The 23075-nt window shown below is 43.6% G+C and overlaps 1 protein-coding gene across 1 annotated transcript in view; it reads left to right on the forward strand.

The window, feature by feature from the left end:
- The window catches only part of MED16 (mediator complex subunit 16), an 820510-nt gene that overhangs the window by 460915 nt on the left and 336520 nt on the right, over window positions 1-23075 (forward strand). The window contains exon 10 of the mRNA XM_069647616.1: window positions 13235-13445. Coding sequence (XP_069503717.1) covers window positions 13235-13445 — 211 coding nt within the window. The remainder of the gene's footprint in view (window positions 1-13234; window positions 13446-23075) is intronic.

Below are 23075 nucleotides of genomic sequence, written 5' to 3' on the forward strand. Positions count from 1 at the left end.
CACCTGGAAGGTTCCCGGAGTGTGGAGGTGTCGATACCCCACCCCTAGAGACCCAATTGCGGTGCGAACACTGAGGGACAGATCAAGTGCCCGGACCACTACGAGGTCGCAGTCTTGGGAGTGCGAACCACTAAGCAGAGTAACCTGCAGGCCTACCTACCGAAAGGCCTGCAGCGGTGTTGCAGGGAAGACTGGAGCTGGAAGGGAAAACCCCCCGGCCTAGCTGATGAGAAGCACCGGCACCGTTGAGCACCCGACAGAGAGGCGACAGGGAGAGGACCCGGTGGGGTTCCCCTCCCCCCAATACAATGCAGCAGAAGGCAGGAGAAAAGTGGTAGACCCGATACGCCTCAGGTCCGGTGATGGCCCCCGGCCCGTAGTGGCCTCTGCAGAAGGACCGGGGAGTGCTGCCCGGACCAGATGAAAGTATGCCCTGGCCCCTAGTAACATTGCACCAAGACGTATGGACCTTGGGGTGAACCGAGGCGAGCACAAGGGCCCACAGGGGCCTGTGAGAGGTGAGACAGGACCCAAGCCCAGAGGAGTGGGAGGAGTGGCCCGGTTCCACCGGGATAGCCCACCGGGCCAAGTTCCAGGCAATGCGTCCATATCCTTGTGAAGCCCTGGGAAGCCTGCAGCGGTCTTATGAGAGGGAGGAGTAATCCGCCTAGGGGGGCACCAGAAAAGACTTGGTTGGTGTGGCCTTGGCACCCAGAGAAGTGAAGACGCCCGCATACCTGACAAGGCAGAGCAAGATGGAGGCAAGTGCCAAAATACAAACCCCACTGGAGAGGGCACCATGGCAGGGGTTGCCGGGGTGGCATACACCAGGATATCCATGCTGTCCTCATGGAGGCACTGGGGCTCATGCAATGCTCAGCAGACACTGTGGACGTTGAGGTAGAGATGAGGCTAAAGGAGTTTGAACGTAGGGACACCGGTCCGGTGCAGGGTGATGTTGAAAACAGTGAAAGGAGGAACAACCTGCGCATTTGGGGGCTCCCCGGCAGAGACACGGAAATGCCACAAGACCTAGAGAAGTCCTTACAGCAGATGCTGCGTAAGCTACTGGGGGCCCCAACAGCAAGAGACATCCAATTTGATAGGGTCCACCGGAGCACTGGGTCTGGCGAGGGACCGCGCTCAGTAGTGGCAAAGTGCCACTATTATAGCGACAAGGAAGAAATATTGGTGCGCGAGCTGGGCGCAATCGAATGGGAAGGAACCCAGGTAAAAATGTATCAAGACCTATCGGTTTATATCCTGGAGCAACGTCGAAAATGTAGATCCCTGACGAGATGGCTTCAGGAAAAGGGGGTGAGATATCGCTGGTGCTACTCATTTGCCCTGGGCTTCGAGTTGAAGGGGAAGAATTACGTCTTTCCACCAGGGAGAAGAAGCGGATAACCTCCTTAAGGAATTGCAGAGTGAAGAAGTGCAGCCAGAAAGGGAAAATCAACGCCAGCTGAGGGAGCCTTTCAAGGGTGCATTCGACCAGCCCAAGGAACACAGGAAGGAGGGGAGCTCAGGGTGCGGCAGTTATCACCTCCAAAATGAACGGGTACAATGAAAATATGACTCAATGGAGGGGCCATGAACAAGACTGTTGTCCCCCCGCCAACTAGTCTGGGTAGAGGAGGCGAGGCCCACCGCTATCCAGATGTCTCTACCTAGTTGGACTGTTGTCATGGTTTGATTGTGGGAGTGTTATCATGGATAGGGAGGGTGGAAAGGGTGGGGTGAAGGGAGAAAGGGAGGGTTAGGGATGGGGAGTCCAGCACACACACACGGGTAGCAGCGGGTTCCCCAAGCGGGTGGAGGCTTCTGTTATAGAAGAATTTCCAAGGAAAGGAAATGGTTGATCTAAAAGTGGCAACCCTTAATGTTAAGGGTTTAATCTTAAGGGTCTAACCCCCCCAAACAAACGGTCACTGACATATAACATGTTTCGGAGCCTCCAGCTGTATGTCGTGTTTCTGCAGAAAAAACACACTTTAGGCAAGGGTTGGAGAGGCCATTGAGGAGAGGGGCGGTGGGGCAAATGTTTTGGGCTTCTAATGAAGACCATAAAAAGGAAGGGGTGGCGATTGTATTGGCAAGATCCTTCCAGATGAAAGGGCTCCAGGTTAAGAGGAACTTTGGGGGAAGATGGAGTAATGTTCACCTTGGCCACGGTATACGCACCAAACGTGGGCCAGCCTCCCTTCTTAAGAATTATCTTAGTAACGTTAGAAGAATGGGGGTAGGGACACATGCTTGTAAGGGGGTATTTTTAACCTAGTGGCCTATCCAAGGTTGAATTGGTGGTCAGTGAGAGGAGGTGTGACCAAGCAAGTGGCAAAAGAGAATAGGAGCTTAGATCACTTTGGGTTGATGTTTGGAGGGCTTCCCACCCTCAAGCAGATGGCTATACATTTTCTCCCCCACCCCACATGACCTATACTAGGATTGACCTCCTGCTCATCCCAAAAGAGCAGATGAGGGACATTGCCTCCCCTAAGGCAGAAACAGCCATGTGGTCAGAAAACAAGATGGTCATTGCTTTATGGCAGTTCGACACTAAAAGAAGGCCCCCCCCAGGATGGCGGTGTAACAACGCCCTGCTTAGACACGCAGTTTTCAGGGAATTTCTGGGGAAGAAGATCCACTAATTCTTCAAGACCCATTATACAGTGGAGGTCAACCCCAACCTGTTGTGGGACGCTGTCAAGGCTACAATAAGGGGACTGCTGATAGCGGAGGGGGCAAGGAAAAAGCAGGAAAGCGGGCTCATTGAAAACAGATTATGAGAGGAAATACGGGTGCTTGGGGCAAGGCTGACTGGGAGGTCCGGTGACAGGACAGCCCTATTGCAAGATATTCAAGACAAGAGACAGTCATTACTTTCTATGCTAATGGGGGAGGTAGTCAAGAAAATGAGGGATGCCAAAATACGGTATTATGAAAAAGGGAACCGGGGGTCACTGCTGGCCATCAGGGTCCGTGGTAGTAGAGGGGATAGGTTGGTGGAAAAAATCAGGGACAAAGATGGGGGACTGGTGGGACAGCAGGAAGGGATACCTGAATGTTATGCGCATTACCATGAGGCACTATACAGAAAAGTTCCAGATCCAGGGGAAGATGTTAGGTAATACCTGGTCATACCCTGAAGCTCTCCACGGAAGCTATTGCTGTTTTGGAAGCCAAGATCATGGCAAAGGATGTAGTGAGAGCAATAGGGAAATTGAAGGCCAGGAAAGCCCCCGGGGAGGATAGGAATACTGCAGATTTGTATAAGCAATTTCAAAAATTAGTGGTAGGACAGCTGGCGAAGGTCTTCAATGCCATTAGTGATAGCTGTAAGGTTCTCCCCTTCTTTCTAGAAGCAAGAAAAGTAGTAGTACCGAAACCGGGAAAAGACCCGACATATTGTCGGGCATATAGGCCCATCTCGCTCCTCAGTGTCGATGTCAAGCTCTTCGTGCAGATATTGGCAACAAGGTTGGAAAGATACCTCCCGAAGCTGATCCACCCCGATCAGACAGGTTTTATCTGGAACAGGCAGTGGACAGACAACCTCTAAAAAACCCTCCAGGTGCTGCACTCGCCTGCGGTCAAGGAACAAGGAGCATGGATACTTTCGCTCAATGGCGAAAAGGCCTTTGACTGCGTTAGCTGGTCATTCCTGCTGGAGGTTTTGTCGTTGGTAGGAATGGGAGAGAAATGGGTGAACTGGTTTTCGGCCCTATATTCAAGTCCCAGGGCGAAAGTGGTGGTAAATGCGGTAGAAACATGACTGCCCGGGCTGGGAGAGGCACTCTACAGGGCTGCATCTTGTCACCTTTCCTATACGCGCTGGTAATGGAACCATGGGCGATGAATGTTCGGGCGGATAGCCAGATCCATGGGGTCCGGGTGGGTGGGATGGAATATAAACGTAGTCTTTTCGCAGATGATGCCCTCCTGTACATAACACACCCCCAGGTGTCCCTCCCGAGATTATAACACAGGCTGGAAGTCTATGGGCAACTATGCGGGTTCAAAGTGAATATCAATAAATCAGCGGCCCACCCAGTGGGACCTGAGAGGGACCACACAGGAGAGTACACAAAGGGACTGGGGTTTAATGTTAGACACAATGGGTTTCGGTACTTAGGGGTGGAGATCCAGAGGGACCTTGGTAATCTGTTTAGTAAAAAGGTTCCCCCCTAAGGGATAAAGTCAAGACAGATCTCGACCGATGGTCCAGGCTTAACCTGTCCTGGATGGCTAGACTTAATTGTATGGAAATGGCAGTCCTCCCGAAATTTCCCTTCCTGTTCCAAATGCCCCCGGTAATGGTTCAACCGGCCTTCTTGGAGATGGTCAAACACATACTTTTGCAGTTCTTGTGGGCAGGGAAAAGGCCCAGGCTACCATATAAGATACTTAAACTCACGAAGGACAAGGAAGGGGTCTGGCTTTCGGACTTGGAGACCTACTATAAAGTCGCCCAGCTACGGATACCCATTGACCAATCTAAGAAGCAATGGGTGGCCATAGACAATTCGATTTTCAACACGGCCTCCCTGGGTGAATGGCTGTGGGTGCCCCAGAAGGAGATTCCGAATAGGGTGTTGCAGCATCCCTTAATAGCAGTGATGTGGTCGATTTGGAAGGAGGGAAGTAGTAAGAGGTGGATCACGACATGGTCCTCCCCGCTGTACTGCATTTGGGCCCCCCCCCACTAAGGAACCTGATAGCAGAACCCCTGCAATTTCAGAAATGGTATGAGGTGGGCATCAGTAGTGCGTTTCAGATGTGGGAGAAGGGGGAGTTCCTAACTATGGGGCAGTGGAGAACTGTCTCCAGATAGGGTGGCTGTCCCCATTTTGCTATTTACAACTGAAGGGCGCTCTACACGACACAAGATAGGGGAACAATTTGCAGAGGGCTCTCACAACATTTGAATTACTACTTTTGCAGGTCCGAGACATGATGGGTCTTATAGCTAACCTCGAAAAGGCATTGCTAAGGGCTGACCCCACACAGGGTCCAGCGGCCAGGGATTTTTAGTGAGCCATACCTGATGAGTTATGGTTACCTACGTGCAAAAGGTTTACACACTCCACGGCCTCCCTCCAATATAGAATGCAGGCAATCAAAATTCTTCATCGGTGGCACCACCCGCCCACCCTCCTGGATAAAATGTACCTAGGTGCAGATTCATGGAGCTGGAGATGCCGAAACCCTTGCACAGATTACTATCACATGTGGTGGGGTTGTTCCCACATACAGATCTATTGGGGGAGGTCCTCTCATGGATTAAGGGGATTGATGGGATTTCATGAAAACTGCCCCCATTGGGGCTCTTGTTTCGGGGTTTGGGATGAAAATGAAGGGGAAGACCAGGGAAATCGCATGACCCGCACCATGATGGTGGCAACCAGGTCTTTTGGGGCACAATTTTGGAAACGGAACAGAACCCCCACGGAAAAGGAATGGTTGAGGAAGGTAAGTGGAATTTATGAAATTGAATATTTGATGCATATCCTCAATGAGTCAAGGTTAAAGGTTGGAGAGATGTGGTTACCCTGTTTTGCTAAATGTGGCAGCTAACTGGATGGACAGACCAAACTGGGGAGGGAAATCAACGGAAATGAAGCTAGCTCTAACCGTTGATAGTTTCATGTTCGAGGTGCTGGGTGCTGGAGGGAAGGGAGAGTGAGAGGGGGGGAGGGAGAAGGCATACAGGGGGTTGCGACTAGCGATCTGTTGTTAATATCTGCATTGTCCTTCTCAGTACCTATTCAGGCCCATTACAGTAATTCTAATGTTACTCTCTATTGTGTTGGACCTTAAGCGGAGATTTTCTAAAATATTCTAACTCCTTTTTTTACCTCATTCCTATATCTTCTATGGGCACAGTACTCTCCTGTTAGCTTAGACCACTATATTGTTTGACCTGTAGTGAATGAAGTAAAGTAGAATTTCTCATATACTGCTGCATTGTGGTGTATGTTCCTAGGAACCTTTTGGACTGTGTTTTGAATCATAATGCAATTCTAAATACATTTTTGTGTGTATTTACAGTTTTTTATGTGTGGTGTAGCTTATTGTGTCTGTGTATGGGACACATTTGCTACCAGCTCCTTCTCTCCTGAAAGCAAAGCCTGACTTCTCCGCTATGTTACCCATTGAGAGAGGTTTGATCTAACTTGGTAGTACCCTGCTCTTCCACTCAGGATAGGTCTGTTCACACCCCTCACCAAAGCGGTTAATTTCTTTTCAAAGATGGAATCTAATATACAACAAATATTTTTTAGGGCGTTATTTTTCAACCATGTTAAAGGAGGACACAATGTATGGCCAATGGTAAAGGGTTCATAGTTTACGCGCTAGCAATTGAAATGAGCCACAGTGAAAGGAGGTTGCTGAAAGTATGACTTGGGCAGAAGAGTGTGTTTGCCTAGAAGGCTTGTGCACTGAAATATGGTCAGAACGATATATTTGGACAAGGGTCTGAAAACAAGTAAAGGCGATGCATAAAATATTTAGCTCAAATCTTTGAATAATCAGATACTCTAGAAGACGAGCCAAAGATGATGAAACCTGAGATGCAAAACCTACTCGAGAGACTCGGAAATGCATAATGGACTACAAATAGAAGTAAAGCATATTTGTAAAAACTTTCGAAAAGGTGATAATCTAGTCGTGAAAGAACCACGCTACAATTTAGTGGAAGAAAATGACAGATGTGTCTAATGTTATATAATAGAACATGGCAAGATAAAGTCACTGACAAAATGTTATCCTGATAAAGAGAGCAATTCAAAATAACACTGATTACGGATCAAAAAGGCAATAGCTATGTAAAGATGATGAAAGCAAAACAAAAAATGATAAGTAACCATGGATGAAGCATAAATAGTCAACAGCTAACCAATTAGACAAACATTGGTTAAGAGAATCGATAAAGGAGGAAAAAGAAAATTAAATCATCGGCATAAAAAATGCTTGAAAAGGTAGTATCAATCAAGCCAAATTAATCAAGTACAAAGTAGAGACGAGAACCAAATCCTGAGCCCTGTAGGGCAGAGAAATAGATCGAGAAGTAGACCCTTTCCAAGAAACAGAAAAGAACTATATGAAGATCATAAGAAACCCAAGTTAAGGTAATGCCTGACATTTTTTTATTTATTTTTTTATTTTTATAGCGCCGTAGCCCGCAGACAACAGAGCGCATCACATAGACACTAATAGAACAGAGTGAGGATAGGACAGTCTGGAAGTACAAAGGTCAGGATAAATCTAACCATTCCTAGCATATTTGAACAGCACAGTTGGTTCTAGTCTGCGGTGGACTGTAAGTTCGTTCCATTTGGTAGTGGCTCTGGTGGGAAAAGCCTGAACGAGTCCATTGGCTTTTTTTGTGTACGAGGCTTTGACTGGTCCTTGGTTTTTTTACTGTTAGGCCCGGCCAGGTACATATGGGCTGATTTGCTTTTTTATATACTCTTTTATATACTCGGAAGCAATTCCGTATAAACAGTGGTGGACAAGGGACGTTGACATGAAGGCAATTCGGTCTTCTATCGACAGCCAGTCAAGGGCTTTTCTTTTCTTTGTGATGTGTTCCTTTTTAGAGTTGCCAGTGATTGTCCTTATGGCATTATTATGTATGATTCGGCACTGTTTAATGCATTTACTGCTGGCCCCCAACAACTGAGTTCCCATAATCCAACCTAGAGAGGATTATGGCTCTAGCAATGATGGAACTATTTTGCTGACTTAGGTAGGGTCTGATTTGTCTAAGCAGTTTTTGGTGGTATTGGCAGGTTTTCTTTAGGTGTGTAACCTTGGTGTCTGCTCCCAGGAAAGCCTGTAAGTAGACGCCAAGGGTCTTCAACCTTTCTGATGTCTTGACCATGGAACTTTTAATGTTAAATGTCGAATAAACCGGGTCGAGTTTGGCTCTGATCTGTGTAGATCCAAAGACCATAAGCTCTGTCTTGCTTCCATTGAGGCACATCCAGTTGGTCTTTATCCATGCATTAATGGAACTGTAAATGTGAGCAAGCTTATCGTTGTCTGTGGTGTGACAGGCTAGTTAATTCCATTACTAGCTGTGTGTCATCTGCAAAATGTGTAAAAAATATTCCCATGTTGGGCAGGAGGGTGCAGAGACAACGTATGTAAATATCAAATGGGAGGGGTAAAAAACTGTCTCCTTGGGGCACATCACAATCAAAAGGCCGGGGGGGGTGAGGAATAGTCGCCCCATTGGATCTTGGAACTCCCATTTCCTAGAAACGAGGAGATCCATTCGATGGTTTCCTGGAAGCAATTACCTGATTTATCTAGGGCCTCTCGGAGCTTCTGGTGGTCCAGCAAGTGGAATGCTGCCAAGAGGTCCAATAAGATCAGTAATCCGGCTTTACCTTTTTCCATTATGTGTAGCATTTTGGTCTGGAGGTCCAGTAGGGCCGACTCAGTTCCATGTGCGCCTCTGACGCCACATTGTTGGGAATGTAGTAGGTCATTTTTATCAATGTATTTTTGCAGTTGGCCTGTGGCAACTTTGTCCAGAATTTTGAGCATAAAATTGAAATTCGTGATGGGGCGAAGGTTAACAGGGTCGCGTTAGTCTAGACCGGGTTTATTAACTAGGGGTGTCACAGTTACGGTTTTGATAGATGTAGGAGCCTTGTGGTCTCTGAATGACAAGTTGACCATTCAACAGAGAAAAGGGGCAAACAACTCAGCATTGTCGAGGATGAACTCTGGGGGTAGGATGTTTTCCAAATAAGAAGTAAATTTGGTGGAAGAATTTTAGTCATTTCGTCTAATGAGACTGAAGTGAAATGAAATTTCGTTTTCTCTGGATGAGCAGGCTCAGATGTGGTGTCAGATTGGGGAGGCTGGTTGACTGTCGTGCCGGCTTTTATAGTTTCTCGGGCCTTCAAGATTTTATTAGAGAATGCCGTTTTAACTGTCTCACAGTCTCCATGTGAAGGTTGAAAAGGGGTGGACAGGGTTGCTGGTTTTTACACTGATTTTAGAATCTGGAACAGTTTACCTGTGGAATTGGAGGTTGTAGTGATCTGCTCATTATAGTAGTCTTTTTTTGCTATTTTCAGTGTTTCTCTGTATAATTGGTCAAGCTTTAGTTCAATTTTGTGGTGGTCAGACCATATGCAAGGGTTGGTACCGAGCATTGTGGTTTCAATCCAGTCGAGTTTATTCCCTTTGTTGGATGTAGGCTCTGTATTTATTACGTGAAAATCTATAGATTTAAGTTCTTTCTCAAGGGATATGGCATCCTTGTCTTGGGGATTCCCTCTCTACCCATTGAGGTCACTGAGCAGTACTGTCCCTGTGTTGGGTCCCTTTAGGGTGTTCAATAGGTGGGTTAGCTCATAATTAAATCGGAGATCAATGAGGGTGGTCTGTAGATGGTAATGAGATTGACACTGCTGTTTTTTATAGTTGTCATTTTTAGCATAAGTATTTTGCATCCATTACATTGTATGGGTCAGGCAACGATGTTCAGGTCTTGTTTGGCTTTTATAGCCACTCCCCCTCCTTTGCCTATCTCCCTATTTTTAAAGAAGTTATTATAACCCTCTGGTACAGCGATGTCAATGGTAGGGCCTGTGGGTTCCTGTAACCAGGTTTCCGTAAGACATAATATGTCTAATTTGTCCTGGATAATGTAATCATGGATGTCTTGTGCATGATTGTTCATAGATCTCGTATTTAAGAGTCCTATTTTAAGTTTCAGTGATTTAGCTGGTGGAAGTAATGTATCCTTCATTTGAGCATTGTCCAGTTTAGCTGGCACAGGCTCAACCGGTAGGATTGCGGGTGTCTCCGTGGTTATGATGTTTTCTTCCTTATTTTGGGGGGGGGCTTGAATTATGTTCCGCCTCTGTGGTGATGAGAGTAGGAGTTCGATGTGGTGGGAGGTCAAGTGAGTTAGATGTTTGGGGAGAATTGGGTGTGTCATGCCTAGCATCTATAGAGGGCTTCACTAAGGATAGTTGGTGCAGTTGTTTCACTGGGGTCAAAAGCTAACAAATCTTTAGATAGCCTATACCTATGTTTAGTCTTGGTTAAGCGCCTGGAGTTTCCTAATGTGTGATGCTGGTAATGCTGGGAACTGTAGTTGCCAAGAAGGATAGACTGCTTCCAATGCGTGCAAGCCTGGGAATCAGAGCTTGCCGGCAAGGAAGAGCGTAGCAATCCTTCCAAGTGAGTAAAAGGTCTCAATTCAGCAAGTTACCTTCAACAGAGTGCTAGAGTTGAAAAGATCCTCTAACACTCGTGTTACACATAATTACACACGTTTAGAACTGGAGTATTGTGGTCAAAGTAATCAAGACAATAGTGAGTCCGGGAATAATGCAATGTAAACAATTTCAACAATATAAGCTCTATTCACAAAAAAGATGTTACAACTTAGCAAAACACAAACAATGGATCAAAGCTTCACAGTGTTCAGTATTACAATTACAATATTTTCAATGTTCCATTGTGGCGCTGCAGCGTGACAGCATCTGAGCCAACAGTTCCTTACCTCATGTGAAGTGAAGACTGAGAAACTGGGAGCATAGAGTGATCAATAGTACCAAAAGCAGCAGACGGATCTAAATTTCAGAAAGCTTCTGATGACTTACATAAGGAATAAACCGGGTGAATAACTGATTGCAGTGGATGGTAAGAATTAAAATAAGTAGACAGTTGCAAATGAAAAATGTTTTTTTTTATTAGTGGGTTGTCTGACAGTATGATTTATATTATTCATTAAGCTTACTGAATGAAGAAAAACATTGACATTATGGAGAATATTACTTAATATGGGGTACTCAACGATTTTCTTTGTACAGTATTTGATCTTCACTTGGATAATATGGTGTTAGTTTTATGTGGTAGAAATAGTTATCCATGCATCTATTGTCAATTCAATGCAGTGTACAGTAAGATTGCTTGTTTGCACACATGTTGCTTAATCTTTTTAGTAATGCTCTTTATAGTACTTTGGTTCTCATAGAGGCAGATGTCCCCATATTTAATGTGATTTCCATACCAAATTTGGCTTATGCCGATGACCTGGCTTTAATTGCTATGACCCCACCTGCATTACAGCTTTCCTTGGAGAGCTATTCAGCATTTATGAGGGACCTGGGCTTAAGAAATATGCACAGAGTTTCTCGCCGATGTCTGGCGCAGACCGGCTAGTCGTAGAAGCGCCGGTGCTGAAGCTATGAATAACATGGCTAAATATACACTATTTTTGTGCAGTTTGTCCCGTAAACTGTATTACGTTCCCCTTTTCACTATTGTGAGTGATATTATTCTTAGAAGGACCACATTGATTCCTTGGATGTGAATTTGTCTAAAAATGTAAGAGGTATGGATAATCTCTTGAACAGTGCAGTTGACCTTTTTCAAGCGATCATTGGGATCCACTCGCTTGCAGCTAGGTATCAGGTCTAGCCCATTGAACTGCGGATTAGAGCCTATAAGGCAAAACCGAGGCCCATGGGTCTTTATGGAGCATGTATTCGGGGTTTGGACAATGTATCGGTTTTGAAATCAGTTTTGTAAATCAAGTTGAGGCCTTCCCTCCTTTTGGGCCTTCATTTAGGATCTACAAGAACCTAAGGCCATCACATTCAGAAGATACTGTAAGCTAAGTATAGCACTGTCGCCTAATTTTATAAAATGTGGTATAATACAAGTCTTGACACAAGTTCTTCTGGTAGATTTATATGCTAGTTTGAAGAGGTCAGAAATCCTGCAGGCAAGACACAGGATTTTTGATTTAGCGAAGATCCAAGTTACTTTTTTTGTGGAGGAACTGCCCTGATTGAGCAGATTAGCATTGGATGGAGCAGCATTGTTGCTTATAAAATGTTATTCTAATCGGAGAATCAGGGCAGTCAATTTCTTCAATTTTAGCATTGTGCAACCCTATATAATCTGGTCCCGGTATTTTAAAAATCATCCTTTGTTGACAATGGGCAAATTCTATGTTGTTCGAATTCAGTGATGGGTTGTTGGGAAAGTAACTCCTTGAATTCTTGCCCTTGTCCCTTTAGTCCTCAGGCCATAGAATCCACAATGCCCTTTTAATTTTCTGTCCAGTAGGCCATTAGAAAAAAAACAATTGTTATGGTTTTAAAAAAATATGCATTTTAGACAATGTCACCATCCTTCCATCTTTTCTGTCCCCTCGAGTTGGGCTCTGGCTGGCATCTTAAAGTGGGCCCTGTGGCAAAGGAAACATTGTTGGTGTTGCTGCCATTTGTTGAGGCTTGCCTTTTTGTAACCATGGCTTTAGTCTTGGTGAATAGGTCTGTATATATGGTTTGTTTATCCATTTCATTTGTTGATTTTTGAAATGTAAGATGTGTTATAGTTATTTGCTATTTATTAATGAAAGATTTTTTCATGATAGTATAATTATGAGTTGTACCTTCTGTTTATTCATTTACTACTTTGAATTTTAATGGTTACTAGTTGCCCAGAGTAAACTTGAGGACTGATTGAAACATTGAACAAAATAGCGAAATTGGATAAAAGGAGAGTAAACATAGATTTAATCAAGGAAACCAGGCAATGGATCAAACAGTGTGGGAATATGACTTACTAGAGAATTTAAATGTCTTATATGGGGGTTACATTTTTAAAGATTCTGGCCAACTATAAAAAAAGAAGCCACTTTCCACCTCAATCTTTCCCATACCCATATCACACCATTTCTTACCTGCCAGTGTATGGGAGAGATGGCTCCGGAGGAGAATCAAGTATCTTATTAAGGGTGGAAAAATGATGTTGGAAGATACATAGGCAGGGTCATGACAAGATGACAGTAATTTGTTTGAGTCGATTTAATGGCCAATGAAAATGATGTTTACAGGACAGAAAGTTCAGAAATTAAAAATAGTTTAGATGGGTTGATGGGTTTAATGGAGTGGGTTATTGTGTTGGTGGTGAGTATTTAGGTTAAGAAGTGGGATTGGGTGTGTGGATTGGGCAAAATAAAATGTATTAACAGGTGGATTGGGTGACTAGATGGTGGTCTAACAATGGTGGTGGTGCAGCTTGTTGTCTGTGGTTTAATGGAGACGGTTTCACAGACATGATTCACCTTTGCATCTGTAGGGATATACTCACTTTGCCTCTTTGGTTTCCTATCCAGGTCATGTAGGGTTAACTTGGGCATCTGTTGGACTAAAATTTACTATGCCATTTTTGATTTTTCACCCAGGTTCTGTCCACCCGGATCGTAGCAATGAAGGCATCCCTGTGCAAACTGTCCCCAGCCACGGTGGCCCGCGTCTGCGACTACCATGCCAAGCTTTTCCTCATAGCAGTCAGCTGTACACTAAAGTCTTTGCTGAGGCCAACTATCCTGAATACCCCAGACAAGAGCCCTGGTGACCGGCTGACAGAAATCTGCTCCAAAATCACAGATATAGGTACGTTTTCTCTGGTGCTATTATAGGGGTGGCTGGCAATATTTCTCCACTTCTCCCTCTTCCAAGGTTCTTTCAACTATTTATCTCCTATCTTCCATTCCAGAATTCAGTGTTATTTTATGTGGGATTTGCAAAGTGCTTCTCTGCATTTACATGAGCGGCGCTAATGTACAATAGTTCCCCATTTCAGCCATGCAAAGCCATTAGTGTTGTTAAAATATGATGTGGGTGACTTGGCAAAGCCATCTACACTTTCCATTCGGTGAATTATTTCTGCATGATCTCCTGCACCTGCCTTAAAGTGCATTGTCTGTCTTCACTCTCCGTTCTACGACTACACTTCTCTTAGCCCGAAGGCACTATCTCCACCCTCCCTTGACTCTTTGCATGTTTCTCTGTAATGTCTTTCCATTCCAGTGTCTGCCCTTATTCTACAATGTACCTGCCTATGCTTTGTCTCTACTGCAGTCTCTTTCTCTGCAACTCGTCCCCTGCCTCGTCCAGCAAGCTTGACTTCCCTGGTTGCTTCCTACCAACAGTCACTGGTAGTAAGGGGAGTCGGTCTCTTATCATAACTAGAACCTCTGACACATTTTGAATGCATGTCTTTCAGATAGTTCTGTATCCAGTCTGATTACTCACCCTTTATCCCACCAAATTACTTTTTCAACATAGCTTTGAATTATCAGCTCTTGAGTCCCTGCCTGGGATTTCATGGGCGTAGTCCCTGCCTGTGATTTCATGGGCGGAGTCCCTGCTTAGCATTTCGGGGGGAGAGTCCCTGTCTGTGCTTTGGTATTTCAGAAGGGAGTGCCTCATAGCCTGACTGTGATTTTAGAGGAGTCTTGTGTGTCCATCCTATCTTGGATTTTTGCTATTTAAACAGTTTGTTTGCCTAGGAATGATTCATTTTCTGGGGTATTCTATGCATGTGCACTAGTTAATGGAAAGGCAAAATTATTCCTACCACTGTAGTAAGACAATTTGAGGATTACTCTACCTGTAAAGGATTGCTTTGGTCGTGGCCTTATATGAGGAGCTGGCTACTTTGAAGGTGATGTGGGCTTAAAAGGAAAACCTCTGTAATTTCTTAGGTTTGCAGTGATGTCCTTGTATTTCTTCAGTTCTGTGATGAGACAGAGTGCAGCATATTACGCAGCTTTTAGTGGGTCCAAGAAAGGGGTTGGTATTCCTTCCAACAAGGGTGGGCTTGTCCTGTCCAAGTGGGAAAGGACCTGTCCTGGGATGACGGTTTTGAAATCTATCATGTGGCTCAAGGTCTTAATATAATTTTTTTAAGCTGTTCTGGCTGGTAGCCTGCTGTTTTCTTTTTTTTTGGGGTGTGGGTCTTGAGATAAGTTTCTCATTCTATTTGCAAGGCTTTTGTTGCAGTAGGGCCTGGAAGATCAAATAGGCTGAATGTGCAGGCTAATAGAAAGATCAAGTGGATGTGACATGTATAGCTGCTGTCTTCCAGGTTATTATTTAACAACATATTTTTTATAGAGCTCTTTTCTTAGCAGCTGATCGCTGAACAATGCAAAGAGCATAATACAACAAATAATATTAACAAAGTGGTGTTGTAAAGCACCCATTTTGCTGGCCCTTGCTGCACATGGCTCTTAAACAAAACAGAAAAAGTGGGAAAGCGGGAGAGACAAATGCGAAATCTATGGTGTTGATGGGTGCAGGTTGGAAGTAATCTTTTCCTGTGTGGCGTTGCGATTACTATGTAGGTGTTGTAGTCATTGGGGGTATGTTATCCCTAAAGGCTGAAAGTGTAGAGCATGTTTTATGGTGTTGTTGCTCTCCAATGTAGGGGAGTGGGTTAGAGTTGAAGAGAGGAGTGTAGTTCATAGTTTGTTTAGCTTTTATTGTTGTATAGGCCTACGATGGCCTCAGTGGGGTGTGTTCTTTTGTTTTGTAAAAAGATTGAGATTTAGGGGGAGGTTGGTTAGTTAGGGGTTGACCTTTGTAGTGGACACAAGTATAAGGAGGAAGGCGGTATTATCAGTGGTAAGGTGCACGTGTCAGTGGAGTAGATTGGTGGTTTGCTTCCTCTAGGGAAGTATAGGATAGAGCAAAATCCCTACACTTTTCTTTTAAAGGATCTCATGACCAATGGTGTAAAAAACCACTGGGATGTCCAGTAGGATGAGTATACCCTTTGTGTCATTGTTCTTTAGCATGTACCAGAGTGTGAATTCTGTTCTTCTCTTTGGCTTGCATCCGTGTTGACTGATTCAGATGGTTGTTGTTTTCAACTTGGTCACAAAGCTGTAAACAGATACATTTATTCTGGATTTTACTGATGAATGCGATTTCGGAAATCAGGCAGCAGTTGCCGTAGTACACTTACATCTGCAATTTCTTTTTTAGTAGGAGTTTAACGACAGCGGTTTTGAAGGCAAGTGGTACTGTTCCGTGTTTGGTGAAGGTGTTGAGGAGTTGTAGGAAATTGGATGCCAAACCTGGGTGTTTGGATATCATTTTATAGTTGGTGGGGGGGCAGAGGGACATGGGTTTTCTTGGCAGTCTGCTGGGTTACTGGAGGTGATTGCAGAAAGCAGTTCTTCAATGGAGAAAAGGGGAAAGGCAGTTAATGACGTCATGTCTGGGACTGCAGGTGTCTCTTCTATGTGTGTGTACGGCAATGTTGGTCGTTGCCTATTGAGGTGTGGTATTGGCTTTGTTGAATTTTGTTGCTAACTGTTGCTAACTGTTAGCAGTCGGCTAATGGGGTTCTTTAAAGTCTTCCTTTTGGCTGTATTGTTCAATGTAGATAGTTTGCTTTCTTATTTAGATATTTTGCTTTGTAATTTGGCAGTTGATTGTGGCAGGCTAGTTTGTCTGTTGGATGGTTGCTTCTCCAATTTGTTTAGACTTTTCGCTTTGCTTTTTTTATGAGATGAGCTTGGTGGTCAACCATTTGGAAGCTTGCTTTTTTACTACAAGGTTCTGAACTTTTATGAGATCTATGCAGTTAAGAGTTGGGTCTCTCTAGTTGTAAATGTCTTTGAGTAGGTAATCTGATGTAGCGGTCGGGCGTTTATTCAGGAAGTAGGGTTTAGTGGGTGTGAGTTCCAGTATGAGAGCCACTTTTATTTTTTTACAAGGGCTTGTTAACATTGGGGGTTCTTTATGGGGCTTTTCCCAGGCTAGAGCTTCGGTGACGATGGTGAATGGGATAGAGAGGATGTTCCGTAAATGTAGTTAGGCTGGGGAAAAGTAATTGATGGATTTCTCGTTACTGTCCAAGCTATCCAAGGGATTTCTGGCCTCCGACCATTTGTTTGAAAAGAGGCTTGCAGTGTATTATTTTGTAGCTGCAAGATCTACCTTCTCAAGCCAGATGTTGATATATCCTAGTATGGTGAGATGTTGGTGAGATCGAGCAGGTTAAAAACTGATTCAACTTCCAGGATGTTATTTTGGTTTGGAGTTGTGACTTTGATGTAATATCCATAGAACGTCGCAGTTCCGCCCCCTCTTAAGAGATCCATGTTTCCAGTGATGGAGAATGGAGGGACCATCCAGGTTTCTACGATAAAGAGTAGGCCTATTACGTCCTTGCTTAGTAGATCATAGATGTCGGCGGGATGCTTTACTGTAGAGATGTATTAATGGGGAGACATTAAGAGCCAACCGCTCACAAATGATTTAGTGCTGAAAGTGCCCATTAGAAGACTTGTGCGTTGTTTGTACTAGAGTCATACAAGAGCTGTTGGTGTTGGCCTTCCTCCTCGAATAGGTTGATAGGGTTTTTGTGGGATTCGGGTGGGCTTCCTGCTTCCAGCAAAGGGTTACTCTGGGGTGAGTTTGTGATGAAGGTTTTCATTAGTGGTGACCATAGGGGTAAGGTATTTCTACAAATTGGGACGGGGGGGGTTGTAGATATTGTAGTAAATGAGGTGCCTTTTTGGTGATTGGTGTGGTTGTTATTGTTTCTGCTTACATCCTCTTGAACTGTGTTGCTGATGTGGTAGGTGAAGCGTTTTTTTTGTTGCCAACGCTGGTTGTTTGAGGAGGTATCTGGAGAGGAAGACAGTCATGGGTCATTTGGTGAGAAGGGGAGGTGTGCCTCCCGTCATCCTCGTTGATTGATTAATGGGTGCTGTCATGAAATGTTTCAAAGCTTTCATTCTTCTGCTCTGGTTCTGCTCTCTTTCCATATTCTAAGATTGATTTGTCTGCTTTGTGACAGAGGCAAGTTGCTGCTTTGGTTATGTGTGGAATGTTGTTGGCATTTATTATTATTTTTTTATTTGTTTTTAGTTTATTACAAACTTTTACAAAAAACGGTAAGCATTCATCCATATTTAAGATAAGCACATCATATATGAACTTAATAACTTTGTTAAGAATGAGCAAACAAGGCCTCTCTATTTGTGTTTAATTTACAAATAGTTTACAAATTTCATCCAGAAATTTAGTGAAGGCAAAAATGTATTTTGGTTTGTGACCGCGACACAAGAGTTGCCATCAATCTTCTTGATTTAGGAGTAGTGTTTCACTTATAAAGGCTCCTAGGTAACATGTTCTCATGTTCCTCAAAACAGGGCAAAATAAAGTCAAAAGTTTCAGGGTTTCTGTCGCAATTTTCGTGTTAATTGATGCTTCTTCTTTGACTATTTAATATTTCCTTTGTAGGGAATAAATGAATGTGAAATCTCATGACTATGTTGTGATGGTAAGGACTAGGGAATTTTTCCAGGTACTTCGTCAGTGTATTCAAGGATTTTGTTTCTTTAAAAAAATGCTCATAGAGCCTGTGTTTTTGCTTCCGCTTGATGGTTCTGATCTAATCTCTGGACCACAGTTTTTTCTTTACTGCATCCGGGTTTGTTTTTAGTGTATACATCGATACTGCAAGTTCTTCTAGTGTGTCATTGCATCGGTGTGTCCACTTCTTTAGGATCCATTCACCATTATCTTTTTTTTCTGTCTGAAGTATCTCAAACTTTATAGATGTCGAGTCTATCATGAGTTTTCTAAAAAGAGATAGAGATCTCCATGTACCAAATGCATTCATTGATAACAGTGCTAGTTAATATCTGATGATCACTGTTTGAACGGACTTGGTAGATGCAACATTTTTCTCCAGAATACGCTTTAGAAGGTTATCCAAAGTTGCCATGAAGCGCTCAATGCGCATTCGGCCCCATAAAGTAGGATGGGGGACTAATTTCTGCTTGTAGAAAGTTATCATTGGAACTAGTGAGAATTTGCCAAATGTTCTGTGCATTGCAATACCCTGAGCAGTAAGGCACTTTATCTTAGAAGCCAAAGGAGCATTATTCGCACTAGAGTTAATTCACAACTCAACATTTCTGTTCCCAGTTTCCATCTTTTTCTTTCTTTTTAGAGTGTGTAGAATTAAAATCTCGGATTTCGCTACATTAATTGCAAGCCCATTGCGCTCCACATATGTATGTAGTATGTTTAATTTTCTTTGCAAGTCAATGGGGGTTGGCTCCAAGAGGGCTAGATCATCAGCGTATAACATCCATCCTAGTGGTTTGCCAGTGGTTTGCCATTGATCTTGGCTGAGAATGGGTCTAGATTATCCAACACCTCTCTTAACTCTGATATATATAGGTTAAACAACAGGGATGCTATGGACCTCTATGTGTGTTTGTCGTTTTTGATAGGACTCCATTTTGATTCAGCCGTATTTTGATTCAAGTTTTAGTGTGCAGGGCCTTGATAGCTAAGACAAGACTTAGTGGACATTTCCAGTTCAATAATTTTGTCCATAGTAGTTCTCTGTCTATGCTATCAACGGCTTGGGGTCTATAAATTCTATGTAGACCTTTTTTCCATTATTTATTGTTCTCTATCAGATTAAGCAACAATAAGTTGAGGTTACATCCGACACCCTTGACAAAGCCTGTTTGTCGACAGTCCACATTTTGCAACTCTTGAGCCCAGTCTCTTAATCGTGTCATTAGCTTGGGCAATAGTTCTTCGGGTTTGTGCTCTAGCCCTTCGGTAGCACAATTGCAGTTTTCCAAGTATGTGGTATTTCCTTTGTTTTTAATATTTATGTGAACAGAATTATACAGAAATTGGCCCATCCTTCAGGGGCAGATTTCAACATACTGTTAGTCCATCTGGGCCGCGGGCCCTCGAGTTACTGGCCTTTTGAATCATCATTAGAATATCTTCTCGGTCAAAGTGATTGTTCCAATCATTTTGATTTGGGATTACCGGGGCAGCAGTTTGTCCCTTTTCTTTTAACTGTTTACCATAGTAGTTTATCCACTCCGCCTCTGGTACTATGTTGCTTTGTAACGCTTGTTGAGAAGCGGTCATGTGATTCAGGGTCTGCCAAATTGTTCTGTTTGCAGCATTGTTTCTGCATCACATTGATGAGTGATATTCTTATGAGACATAAGCCTGTTTTTATAACGTTGGGTACGCTTTTTCTGCTTTTTCCGACGTCGATAGACTAGTCATGTTTCTAATGGCTTTCCGCAATGTTCTTTTCTGTGGTCATACTTCAATATCATAAGTGTGTTTTGTTTTGAAACCAGATTTGTGATTTCCCTGCCACACTTCTGTAAAATCAGAGAGCATAAATGTATAAGCAACTCCTCTGATTTGATTCTCAATTGCAACTTGGTATTTTGTTGTCAACACACAAATATTGGCAGGGGATATACAGAGCCTATTTCTGCCTGGCTCTACCAAGGCCTCTTCTCTCCAGAATTCTCTCTTTGAATGATTCGGGAGCTGGCATTTCAGTGAGCATGAGGGCTATTGTTCATGGGGTTACTACGAGAGACATAACTATTTGAATCATATTTCTTGAGGCACAGAAGTAATTCAATGTTGATTGTTGTTTGTCTCTTCACCATGTGGCGTTTCCAGGGATGTCTTCCACGGTTTGTCCCTTCAGGATAAATACATTTCTTTAGTCCATTTCCCAAAGCCATATATGTGTTCTGTTTTCTTTTCCCAAAGTTATACCGTTGGGCACTCTACCTTCACCTTGACTTGATCCCAGGCAATCGATGTTCACGTCACCACATAAAATGATGAAAGGATCTGCCATTGCTGTTAAACTCCTCGATCAATGGTGTTCTATCATCCACAAATTTGCTTGTGCCCATAGCTTCCGGTTGCCACTATAGATTTATTATAAAAAGCAAAGGTGCAGCTTCTTATGGTTGTTTGACAACTTCTACTATTAGTGCTTGAATGTACAGAGTTGGATTTTGTACTTCTTTCACTGTCGGATCTATACCGTTCTTATGAGTGTTAATAGACCAGCCGTTGGACGCCCTTTTGCATCTTTTATTCCTGGATTAAGATGGACACTATATCTGTCTACAATTGGAGATTTAAGTGTCCATGTTTCCTGAAGACACAGGATATCAAAACATTGTAGTTTACATTCGCAAACTGATGAACAAAGCCCCTCATGCTGCAGGAGCCCATTAAAGTTGTCGTCCCCTGGGTATTGTCTTGACATTATCTTTCATTTTTAGTACCTAGGGCTCCGGCCAACCTGCACCATGAGACTAAGTTCCTTGCTCTTTTCTCACACAGATTCCTTGATCATCCTGGAAGTATTTTTAACGCAATTGATGGTGATCTTTAACGGTTTGTTCATCTCGACATCCTCTCTTGTTCTTAGTGTGAGTTTTTCAATTCTTACGGAAGGTATTTGGTAAGTCATTTTCGGCTTGGGTATGGATTTTGTAGATCTTATCTCAGAGATCTAATGATTTTCTCCTGCCCTTGAGTTGACAAGTGATTCCTTCACTGATCACGATATCCGTGTCACACCCATATCTCTCCTGAACTTACTTTGATCTGTAATCTCGCATTTACAGTCTGTGAAAACCCAAGGGCAGTAAGGAAGGAGAAGCGTCAAGTAATAGATCTAGTATCATCCTCGACTGAATGTGTAATCGTATGCGGTCACATTGGGCCTCATTAGGAGTTTGGCGGTAGACATGCTTTTAGCGGCATGGCTACCCCCAAACTGGGTATCGGGTCCAGGTCCCAAAAATAGGGAATTACCGGGCCATGCCGACGTAGTGGGCCCGGCAATTCCCATTCTCGGGACCCGGATCCGGTACATCCCCATTCCCATTTGAGCCCCCATAGGGCTCACTGTGAATGGGGAATGAGGAGAATGCTAAAACGGGCCCGTTTTAGCATTCTGGTCTGCTAGCGGGTCCCGCTCTGCACGTCTGGTCTGACCAGGTGTGAAGAGCGGGACCCGCTGCAGACCTCGTAATGTGGCGGCCCGGAATGAACATTGCCGGTCCCTTACCGGCACCGTTCATTCCGTAGCCGCCAGCCTCGTAATGAGGCCCATTGTTGTTCATTGATACCACTGCAATGTCATCCGAGTCGATTAAACGAAGCGTTGTGATGTGATGAAGCAATCGTAAGACATTGAATCGGTTCAATATCAATCTGTTGTTCATCAATAGAAGGCGTTCAAGTAGCAGTTGATTGCTTACCCAAGCTCTATTATCTGATCTTTGGGTAACGTTCTTGGTTCATTCCAACTGTCTAGGTAACTCCAAAACATTGTTTGCTTTCACAATAGTTTGTTGGAGAGCGGGATTTTGTAAAGATGGTTGACTGTGTAAACACTGCTTCTCAGATGTGAAGTCCCTCTGGCAAGCCTCTTTGTGAAATGTGACATCTATTTTCAACTTTTTTTCAGCTAGTATCATGAATCTTTCACAAGGGGTCTGTAAAGGTTCCTTTTGTGTTAACCACCACCCTTTGTTCTGATGAATCTGTCATAATCTCGCTCAGGGTTAGCTGGTGATTTTACACACTCTACTTGTTGACCGCTTCAGTCTTCGTATAAAGATGGTTCTCTATATGATCCACGCTTCTCAAATGTCAAGCCTCTATGGCAGGCCTCTTCACGAAATTTGACATCTATTTTCAATGTTTTTTCAGCTAGTATCATGAATCGTTCACAAGGGATCTGTAAAGGTTCCTTTTGTGTTACCATCCTTTGTTCTGATGGTGCTGTGTCGCAATCTCACTCAGGATTAATTGGTGGTTTTGCACACTCCACTTGCTGACCACTTTTCTTCATATACTTCTTCATCATGTGTGGTCATGTTCATCATGTCCTCTTCAGAGGTATTAAATTGGGAAGCGGGTTGTCTGACATCTTTGGATGTCGATGGTTCTTGATCATCCTCTATTTATTTTGTTGCTATAATTCGTTCCTCTAGCGGTATTGCCCTCAATTCAGCTCAGTTCATCTTTAGGTTGCGTAGACCTTTTCGGGAATCATTGGACTTCGACTGCTTACTTTGTACCATGTTTTTAGATTTTTTTTAAAAACTTTTTTTTGGTGCATTTTTGCTTTCTTTCAAAGGCTGCTTTTTTCTTTGGCCTTTCTGAAAAATGGAATAGTTGTTTCCATCTTTCTCTGTGACGATTCTGGTTGGGCATCTTAAATCAATTGTACTTACTGCCTGACAATTCGCTTGTGAAGGTGTACGTGGGTTAGCACCTGGTTCATCATGCTCTGTTGAGAGCGAACAATCCTTGGTTCTGATTGCTTGGTTCGAATTATCTTGTTCTCTATGTAATGGATCATTAGGACAGTGAGGTGGAACTGTCGGTATGTGCTTCGTTATC

Source organism: Ambystoma mexicanum, chromosome 1p, assembly GCF_040938575.1.
Source record: "Ambystoma mexicanum isolate Mex_15411 chromosome 1p, UKY_AmexF1_1, whole genome shotgun sequence".
Lineage (NCBI taxonomy): Eukaryota > Metazoa > Chordata > Amphibia > Caudata > Ambystomatidae > Ambystoma > Ambystoma mexicanum.